At 40.1% G+C, this 10,970-nt stretch overlaps 1 protein-coding gene across 1 annotated transcript; it reads left to right on the top strand.

The window, feature by feature from the left end:
• The first annotated feature begins 3,468 nt into the window (after nt 1-3,468).
• On the top strand, nt 3,469-9,771 carry C1QB (complement C1q B chain). Its single transcript, XM_063437172.1, has 3 exons — nt 3,469-3,613; nt 8,622-8,791; nt 8,979-9,771. The coding sequence occupies exons 2-3, from the start codon at nt 8,653-8,655 to the stop codon at nt 9,545-9,547; spliced, it is 708 nt and encodes a 235-aa protein (XP_063293242.1). The 5' UTR covers nt 3,469-3,613; nt 8,622-8,652; the 3' UTR covers nt 9,548-9,771.
• The last annotated feature ends 1,199 nt before the right edge of the window (nt 9,772-10,970 follow it).

Raw genomic sequence — 10,970 nt, 5'->3', positions numbered from 1 at the left:
AGCAGTTAATATGTTGCGTCATACATTATGCCGTTAAATTTAAGCAAAACATGTATTTACACTAGGTCATGAGTTTTTGAAGATCAATTTTGAGGCAAATTTGACGCAATTATCAAACACTGTTTGGTTTCCATGGTTATTGCTCCACATTCAGATATGTGCCAAAAAATTGCACTTGATTCATGATCCCCCCTAAGCCATGCAATTTCGTCAAACCATCTATTCTTACAGGCGTCCATCCCTTAATAACTAGACAGCCGCAGATTACTGCACAGTGACTGTCTGCTATTTCCCGTCCATGTGGGGAATGACGGTAGTTAGGGCCATGGCTCATTCTGTAACATGTTCTGTGGTTAGAATTAGTTTGTTAAAGGTTTCGTAATCCCCTCAGCCCCTCTACCTGATCCCAGTCTGCTTACTCTGTCACTCACGCTCAGCTTTGATGTGAGTGGGACTCTGTCTGAACTCCTCATGAAAGGATTGAATCATTGCGCTGTGGTTTGAGGGTAAACACAGCCAGGGTAAACAATCTATTAACAAGTATTTGGCTAATCAATCACTGTCAGCAGACATTCCTACTCTGTGTTTAACTAAACCCTCCACCACAGTTAGTGAAACAACAAAATTACTGGAAAGAAAAAAAGATTAACACAGGAGAAAATATGAACTAATTCTATCAATCACAATTATATCACATTAATAATTATTAGTAAATACCCTTCTTGTCACCTGGAATCCATGACTGGACATATTTGAACAATATTATGTTCTGCCGTGTTCTGCTGTGATTAGAGGGAGCTTTTTAAAGAAACACTTCTGTGGCGAACAGAACCTCGCCACGGGCTTTTGGAGGGTTCTGCTTGCCAGCCTCCTGCCAAAAGACTTTGGGCCAGGTCAGCGACTGTAAAGACCCATATTTTATTCCCCCTGGTTCGGCACTCTCCATAGAACCGAACACTAGCTCACTGGCGGCCGTTCTCATGGACCAAAACCGCGAATAGACTTCAGGGGGACTTAGCCACGAATGTCCAGGAACTATTTTCGGCATGAAAACTTTGCGGTTCCCGGTCAGTCCCCAGCGGCACTTAGCCGCATGGAATTGTTTTGGCCATGGGACCATGCGTGCGGTTGGCCAAAACTATGACTTCCAGGAAATTCCCGAACCCATCTGATTTTTGGATATGTTGTTCACCCAGATCTGGGCTATCGGGGGATGTAACATTTGTGGGGGGTTTGTATGTTTTAAAGGTATTTTTAGGGTTTTATAAAAATGTGTGTTTTTGTGTCTGGAGATAATTGAGTTAATACAGTACTTGACTCAATTATCTCTCAGGTACAGAGGAGGGATTAATCTATTATGTATGGGAGAGTCCTGGATCTGAGAGCCAATGTGATTGTGTATTTGTTTCTACTGTTGTTTACTCTGAGGTCCAGGGGGGAGTGCCCCTTGTATGGGGACTGTCATAAAAAACCCAGTGTGGTCCCATTAAAATCAGTTCACTTCACCCTGAACACATAGCCTCGTCTCGTGATTTTAGGGAACAGCGATACCAGCTGTACCTGCTTTGGATTACAATACTGGCTATAATCACTAGCTATTGTGCTACATCAAGAGTTACACAGCTATACCTGCTAGACTCTCAGAAGTAGGAGAGGTCCAACCACTGGAAGCTGGATCCTGGGCTTGGGTCCAGGGTGGGTGGAGAACAGTAAGACCTCAGCCAAGCTTCAGCGGCGAAGGAGCTATGGTGCTTATGGTGTCATGTGCGGTGCTTATAGTACTCCAGGCTACTAGGAAGCAGCGATTGGCGGCGGCACCCAGTCGCGGTGCCAGGCGGTCCATCACAACTTCCTACACCATAAGTACTGCAGCACAACTTTTAGAACAGTTTGACTTCTTACTTGAAGTCTGCCAGGTGCCAATCCCAGCTTCCTCTCAGCAGCCAGGAGAGACAGGAGTTCCTGCTTAGGAACCTCAAAGTCCCAATAACTTTACCATATTTAATCCCTTATTACTCCTCCTTCAATCCCTGATGTTGTGACTCTTCCCCTAATCCATTTTTCCCCCCAATCCCACAGTACTCTGTTGTATTATCCCTCACCACAGTACTCAGTGTCATTATCCTTCCCCCAGTACCCAGTGTCATTACCCTTCCCACAGTACTCAGTGTCATTACCCTTCCCCCAGTACCTTGTGTCATTACCCTTTCCCCCAGTATCCAGTGTCATTACCCCTCCCTCATTAACCAGTGTCAATCCTTCCCCCAGTACCCGGTGTCATTATTCTTCCCCCAGTACCTGGTGTCATTATCCTTCCCCCAGTACTCTGTGTCATTACCCCAGTATCCGGTGTCATTATTCTTCCCCCAGTACCTTGTGTCATTACCCTTCCCCCAGTATCCTGTGTCATTACAATTCCCCAGTACCCGGTGTCATTATTCTTCCCCCAGTACCTGGTGTCATTACCCTTCCCCAGTACCTTGTGGCATTACCCTTCCCCCAGTATCCAGTGTCAATATCCTTCCCCCAGTACTCTGTGTCATTGCCCTTCCCCCAGTATCCAGTGTCATTACTCTTCCCCCAGTACCCAGTGTCATTATCCTTCCACAAGTACTCTGTGTCATTACCCCAGTATCCAGTGTCATTACTCTTCCCCCAGTATCAGATGTCATTACTCTTCCCCCAGTACCCACTGTAATTATCCCTCCCCCAGTACCCGGTGTCAATATCCCTCCTCGGTACCCAGTGTCAATATTTCTCCTCCGGTACCTGGTGTCATTATCCCTCCCCCAATACCCGGTGTCATTATCCCTCCCCCAGTATCCAGTGTCATTACCCTTCCCCCAGTACCAGATGTCATTATCCCTCCCCAGTACCTGCTGTAATTATCCCTCCCTCAGTACCTGGTGTCATTATCATTCCCCCAGTACTCTGTGTCATTAGCCCTCCCCCAGTAGCCAGTGTAATTATCCCTCACCCCGGTACCCGATGTTATTATCCTTCCCCCAGTACCCAGTTCCCAATCCACGATGTTAGTATCGTATCCCGATTTCTAATATCATTATCCTTTCATGGAACCCGATGTCATTAACATTATTCTTCTTTGATGTAATTGTCCTCCAAGATTTCTATAATCTGTATCCCTCTGTCATTATCCTTTCACCTAATCACCAAGTCTTTATCCCAATTCAATGCCCCAATTCCTGATTTCGTTATCTCTCTCCAATGTCTGATCCTCTCCTTCGCCCCGCCACCCCAGACCTTTATCCTAACAATCAGCGACTTTTTATTATAAACTGAGTTTCTGGGAAAAGATTTCTGACAAAAATATCATCTGTTTTAGGAAAGTGTTGAGGATACTTTTTGCCCAAAGAGGAAGAAATAAAACTAGGATGTGAAACTGAAATGACACAAGAACACAATGTGCTTAACATCTTAAAATGTACACAGGCAACTGGTGTTCTGCGGAATTCCCATTGCAGCCCAACCAATCTCAACTGCTCTGCGCAAGTTCTGCTTTTTGTTGCAAATTATGCAACAAATGATTCAGGCGGCACAATGTTCGCCTTCAGTAAACCTGATATCCCCACGTAGATCCAAAGGAGAAAACACGGTAAGAGGCAAATATTTAATATTAGTTAATTTTACTATAATATTCTAGTCTACATTCTCCCCTCCAAGATATACATTTTAGGCTGGAACATTTTGTCATACCTTTCCCCTTCTCCACCTGGAACCATACAGATTAAGGACTTTCTGCTATGTTTTTTCTGCTATTATTTATGTTTATTATATCCCCCTCTCCCTTCTCCCTCGATTATTACAAATTAAGGGTTTTCAGTCTGATATGTTTATTATATCCCCCTCTCCCTTCTCCCTCGATTATTACAAATTAAGGGTTTTCAGTCTGATATGTTTATTATATCCCCCTCTCCCTTCTCCCCCCGATTATTACAAATTAAGGGTTTTCAGTCTATGTTTATTATATCCCCCTCTCCCTTCTCCCTCGATTCATTCAAATTAAGGGTTTTCAGTCTATGTTTATTATATCCCCCTCTCCCTTCTCCCCCCATTTATTACAAATTAAGGATTTTCAGTCTATGTTTATTATATCCCCCTCTCCCTTCTCCCTCAATTCATTCAAATTAAGTGTTTTCAGTCTGATATGTTTATTATATCCCCCTCTCCCTTCTCCTTCCGATTATTACAAATTAAGTGTTTTCAGTCTGATATGTTTATTATATCCCCCTCTCCCTTCTCCCTCGATTCATTCAAATTAAGGGTTTTCAGTCTGATATGTTTATTATATCCCCCTCTCCCTTCTCCCCCCATTTATTACAAATTAAGGGTTTTCAGTCTGATATGTTTATTATATTCCCCTCTCCCTTCTCCCCCCATTTATTACAAATTAAGGGTTTTCAGTCTATGTTTATTATATCCCCCTCTCCCTTCTCCCTCAATTCATTCAAATTAAGGGTTTTCAGTCTGATATGTTTATTATATCCCCCTCTCCCTTCTCCTTCCGATTATTACAAATTAAGGGGTTTCAGTCTGATATGTTTATTATATCCCCCTCTCCCTTCTCCCTCGATTATTATAAAGTAAGGGTTTCAGTCTGATATGTTTATTATATCCCCCTCTCCCTTCTCCCCCCAAATTTTATAAATTAAGGGTTTCAGTCTGATATGTTTATTATATACCCCTCTCCCTTCTCCCCCCGATTATTATAAATTAAGGGTTTCAGTCTGATATGTTTATTATATCCCCCTCTCCCTTCTCCCTCGATTATTATAAATTAAGGGTTTCAGTCTATGTTTATTATATCCCCCTCTCCCTTCTCCCTCGATTATTATAAATTAAGGGTTTCAGTCTGATATGTTTATTATATCCCCCTCTCCCTTCTCCCCCCGATTATTATAAATTAAGGGTTTCAGTTTGATATGTTTATTATATCCCCCTCTCCCTTCTCCCTCGATTATTATAAATGAAGGGTTTCGGTCTGATATGTTTATTATATCCCCCTCTCCCTTCTCTCCCCGATTATTATAAATTAAGGGTTTCAGTCTGATATGTTTATTATATTCCCTTCTCCCTTCTTCCTCAATTATTACAAATTAAGGAGTTCCAGTCTATGTTTATTATATCCCCCTCTCCCTTCTCCCTCGATTATTATAAATTAGGGGTTCCAGTCTATGTTTATTATATCCCCCTCTCCCTTCTCCCCCCAATTATTACAAATTAAGGGGTTTCAGTCTGATATGTTTATTATATCCCCCTCTCCCTTCTCCCCCCAATTATTACAAATTAAGGGGTTTCAGTCTGATATGTTTATTATATCCCCCTCTCCCTTCTCCCCCCAATTATTACAAATTAAGGGGTTTCAGTCTGATATGTTTATTATATCCCCTCTCCCTTCTCCCTCCAATTATTACAAATTAAGGGTTTCAGTCTGATATGTTTATTATATCCCCCTCTCCTTTCTCCCCCCGTTTATTACAAATTAAGAGTTTTCAGTCTATGTTTATTAAATCCCTCCCTCTCCCTTCTCCTTCGATTCATTCAAATTAGAGACTTTCAGCCTGCTATGTTTATAATATCCCCACCTCCCCAAGGTGCTATATATATATATATATTAAAGGCTTTCAGTCTGATGCATTTTAGAAACACGTACTACATACTCCCTTTGAGAAGTACATTTTAAGGACTTTCAGTCTGATATATTATCATATCTCCGTCTCACTTCTCCCTTCCATATTATATACATTAAAGCCTGATACGTTTTATCATATCCCCTTCTCTCTTCTCCCCTCGGAGATTTCAATCTGATACTTTGTATCCTGGCCTGCTTTCTCCTCTCCCCCTTCGCGTTCCATATATTAAAGGCTTTCAGTCTGATCTGTTTCATCACATCCCCCTCTCCCTTCTTCCCTTTGAGCTATACATGTTATGGGTGTCATTCCAGTCTGATACGTTTTATTATATCATCCTCTCCCTTCTCCCCTCTGAACCATACAGATTAAGGGATTTCAGTCTGATGCTTTTTATCAAATCCCCTTCTCCATCCTTCCCCCTGAGCCATACATATTAATGGCAGTCCCATAGCCTTTCCCTTCTCTCCTCCGAGCTATATATATTAAGGGCTTTCATTCTGATGTGTTTTAACATATCTCCCTCTCCCTGCTACCCTGCAAGGGATTACAGTCATTCTAAATAAATTATTCATCAAATTATACACTAGCCAGGAATTTTACTAATGAAATTCTAATACAATATATGCAGCATTCTCCTGCTCGAGACAGCCGGATTTTTGGTTACATTATAAAAATCAAAAAAATTGACAAATGACAAATAGTGCATCGGACTTCGAATACGAAGTGAGATGCGACTCTTTAAATTGTACTCTTAAATAAACGTCTGCTGATATCACTAACCTCACAGTAAATAGTCTGGATAAATATGATCTGCTAGAACAGAATCAATGTATTTACTGGAATTGCTAGGGTTAAAATGACATATTTGACCCGATATGCGTCATTTTATTGATTCGGTCCACATGTTGGTTTGACCACAAGGATAAAATGATTTTTTTTTTTTTTTTTTTTTCTGACTAATGGATTGTCTGAATTTAGATAACTGGAATTATAAACTAGACAGAGCCCCACATGACGCGTTTCTCTAAAATGACAGAAGTTTATTGTCAGCTTGGAATGCAGGGGTGAAAAAACAGTTTGATTTAAAAAACACACCCACAGTGTTATAAGCTAAATATTTACATTTAATTCTTCAGGGGGTAAATTAACAAAAGAGCAAAAATAACATGTAAAATGTAAAAAATAAATAAAAATCCCAGGTCTGTTTATTTTATTTCCACGATCTTTGAAATGTTTGTTCAATGTAAAAATAAAGCTTATAGAATCTAGAATGTTAAAAAGAATATCATGGCCAAATTACTATTGTCCATTCACGGTTTCTATAAGTTATTCACTTGTGAATGTGAATTGTCTGGAATTTAGAAATGAAGGCCAATACATAGCCAATCTGGGAACAAAGCGGACTTGAATACATTTTCCTATTCAGCTATTAAGACCCAGAATTCCCCGATGTAGATATCACTTTAAATATAATGTTGTGCTAAATTCAGCTGAAAATCCCTCCTAACACAATTATTTTTTCAATTCTTTTCAAAGCCAGCTATTATTATTCTGCAGCTCACTGACTAAGCAATATCTCATTTCTAATTCTAAATATAGCTAAAAATGGAATATAATGGAAATAAAACTATGAAGATTACAGAAACCGGGGTGGACAAAGCCTTAAAGGGACGCTGCATGCGCAGAGTACATTAGGTTACAACTGGTTACACTGGGTGAAGTGTAGGAAGGGTTTTGAATCAATCTTATTTAGTTTTTTAAAACAACAAAATGAGTTTTGCTTTTTTAAAGCCATCCTGTCTGACCGTCTCTACAACCTACAGCAATGAATTTATTGCTTTAAAAATATTGTTGTACAAGCGTACATGGTTACGAATCGTAGTTAAGCTGTTAGTATTCTGCAGTAGAAAGATGATAACTTCGACTCCCATAATCCTTTGTTTTGCCCATAAGGCACTACTTAGCCTAATGGAATAAACGTAGCAGTACTGTAGAAAGCTAAGTGGTCTTTCTGGTCTGAATAGGGCTCACTGCAGAAGATGCAAAGCCTAGCCTTTTGCATCAAATATAGGAACTTCAATTTTTTATTTATTTTTAACTTTTTGTTTTTGCATATACTTTCAATTCTTTAAATGAACACTCTATGCACCAAAACAACTTAATCTAGAATAAATCAATGACTCCCCACTCACAATACTGGCTTGGAAAGCAAGGTACCTTTTGCAAGTCAGCTTTGTGAATGGGGAGTCACTGATTGGCTGAGAGCGTCAACTGACCTCTCTCAGCTAAACAGCGGCACCCCTGCCCGGCGGCACTCCACGCTTCCTGAAAGTGACATTTCAGAAGTTGGATGTCACTTCGGGGGAAGTTGAGATCGGCGCTGTGGGCAACTATGTTAAACTGTTCTCGAGGGAGCTTTTGGCACCATAACATTTTAATTTTGCTGAAGTTGTTATGGTGCTTTACTGTGCCAAAACTGTCTCTTTAACCCCTTGAGGACACATGACATGTGTGACATGTCATGATTCCCTTTTATTCCAGAAGTTTGGTCCTTAAGGGGTTAATGTATGTAATCTTCACAATGCATTAAAAAAGAATGGGTCTTCTTTAGCCTGGAGTGCCCTTTTAAGGATGTCAGAACATTGTGAGACTTGTAGTTAAACATCAGTTGGGGAATTAGCTTTTGGCCACCTTGAATTATAAAACTAGCTGAAGATAAATGGTCCTCTCCACATATAATTTCTTATTTTGTAGTCAAACTGTTTACCACGTTTATTTTATTGAAATTTTTACTCACCCTCATCCTGTGGCCTGGAAGCTCTGAATAGGGGTTTGTTATAGCTCAGAGGCATCTGACGTGCTTGCAGATTTTTTAATTGAATGTTTGTGATGGAAAATCGATGATAAGACGCAGTTATTGATTGATTCAAGTATTACAGTCACGTGTTTTGTTTTTTTTCCTCCATCCAGAGGGCTTAAACCTGAGCTGAAAGCTGTCAGTATGGCGCTTGGGCTTTTCCTCGTCTTCTTATCTATTCCGCTCGTCACCTCTCAGAGCTGCTCGCAAGGTGTACACGGAATCCCAGGGGTCCCTGGCCCAGACGGTCCAGATGGAAGAGATGGAGAGAAAGGAGAGATGGGTAAGTATTTGTAGTAACTGGTCCATGCTTCTCAATCAATAAAGTCAATAAAACGGAGTCAGAAAGGGTGATTAATCCTGTAATTGACGTTTTTCGAGTATTTTATAATACATTTTTTGTTATACAAAGTTAAAATCTGCTTACATTAACCATTCGGTTATTTCTGCTCTTTCCATTTTTTCATTAGGGCTCCCAGGCACATATGAAGGCTGGAACATAGAAGTTCATGTCGGTGATCCAGGGTTGCCTGGTAATCCCGGGAAAGTTGGTCCAAAAGGTCCAGTTGGAGATAAGGGTATCCCTGGCCCACAAGGTCAAAAAGGTATTATGGGGGATTCTGGAGAATACATGAAGACTTCTCTGTCCGCCTTTTCAGTACTGAGACAGTCTACAATATTCCCCCGGAAGGAACAAGCTATCCGATTTGACAAAATTGCAGCCAGTGCCGGAAGCTATTACGACACACGAGTTGGAAAGTTTCAATGTCAGATACCGGGCATCTATTATTTTACTTATCACGCTAGCTCCAGGGGGAACCTCTGTTTAAACATCTTAAAGGGGAAAGGGAAAGGTACCAGAGTGGTGGGATTCTGTGACCAGGTACACAACGCCTACCAGGTGACCACTGGTGGTGTGGTGCTACAGTTGAAGAAGGATGAGTCTGTTTGGTTGGAGCCGACCGACAAGAATTCTTTGCTGGGAACGGAGGGGGCAGATTCTGTATTTACTGGGTTCCTACTTTTTTCTGATGCTTGATATTATCTATGACTTTTCAAAACTACATCATCGCTCAAGCCAGGGGTCCCGGGAACACATTTTATAAATAAAAATATTAACAGGTTCTGGAACTAGGTCAATAGTATGTACCCACCTCTAATCCTTCAACTATCATAATCTACCTTCTGTACATGTATCACGGATAACCCTAGATAATGCCAATAAAAGTACGCAGTTTTACTATATTTTGTTTAACTTAACTTGTTTAACCCCTTAAGGACCAAACTTCTGGAATAAAAGGGAATCATGACATGTCACACATGTCATGTGTCCTTAAGGGGATTAAAGGGGTTGTGACGCTTTCCTTACATGACGGCACATTTTAGGAAAGTCACAAAATTCGACTTTTAATAAATAAAATGCAATGTTTTCAATTTGTTGTTGTGGCTACAGCATATTGGACAAGTATATAAATAATATTTATATATATATAAAATTGGTGATGAACCTGGGCACACAAAATGTTACCCTGGTTAAAGGGGCATATATAGGGATATAAAGGGCATATTACCAATTGATGTAAAAAAAAAATGTGATTTGATTTCTGGGCTTTACAAATCCTCCCATGGTGCAGGTATTGGCCAGAATCATGTGCCAGTGGAAAATGTGCAATTAATTGAGGTTACAACATACACAAAGCCTGTAGACAAGATCAAGAGACAATGTGTACTTGGCACTTGAGCGTTTTACTTGACTTTACTTTGAGATTCTCCCAAACATTCATGTTGTTTTGCTAGTCAATATATATACACACGGGCAATGGAGCTAATTCAACATTTCAAATAAATTTTGCTTAACTTATTTTTTATATAGTGATGTTTATTTATATATGTCCAAAGCTTTGGAATGTAATTTGTAATCGGACATTAAAACAAAACCACAAACCAAAAATGTACGACACACTCCAAACCCAACAAATTAATGCAAGGACTCATCGAAAGGTATTTTTTCATTTATATCTAATTTTCACAAACCTACAAACTGATGTTTTGTGAGACCACGATGACAGGCATCCTGTTACTGAAAAGGAAAATGTGATGGTATAAACATCGAGCCGGTTTAGAACACATTGCAAAGAGCACAGATCTCGTTAAAGTCTAGTGGGCACTTTAAACACAAAACAAGACATTTATATTTAGACGGTATTTCATTGCCATTTAATGTGCGTGAATAATGAAGCCATGATTTATATCATCCAATTTGTCATGGATTGCTTGGGAAGAGCAAAAAACGTTGTCCAGTCCAACATGAAATCTTCCACGGCTCAGAGCTGATGTAAAATTAAGGACTGTCTGACACTTGTACCATCTCAGGAAATGTAATAACCCATTTTATGTTCATTCTCTCAACCTTTACAAAGTACACCATACCTGCCCATCTTTCAGGACAAAAACGGATAGAC

This window comes from Pelobates fuscus, chromosome 11, assembly GCF_036172605.1.
Source record: "Pelobates fuscus isolate aPelFus1 chromosome 11, aPelFus1.pri, whole genome shotgun sequence".
NCBI classification, from domain to species: domain Eukaryota; kingdom Metazoa; phylum Chordata; class Amphibia; order Anura; family Pelobatidae; genus Pelobates; species Pelobates fuscus.
The sequence above is the reverse complement of the archived record's forward strand: the minus strand, read 5'-3'. Positions and strand labels throughout refer to the sequence as shown.

Coding starts and splice junctions, on each gene's coding strand:
- C1QB (XM_063437172.1), top strand. CDS start 8,653: ATGGCGCTTGGGCTTTTCCTCGTCTTCTTATCTATTCCGCTCGTCACC. Junction 8,792..8,978: donor TGGAGAGAAAGGAGAGATGG/GTAAGTATTTGT, acceptor TTTTTTCATTAG/GGCTCCCAGGCACATATGAA.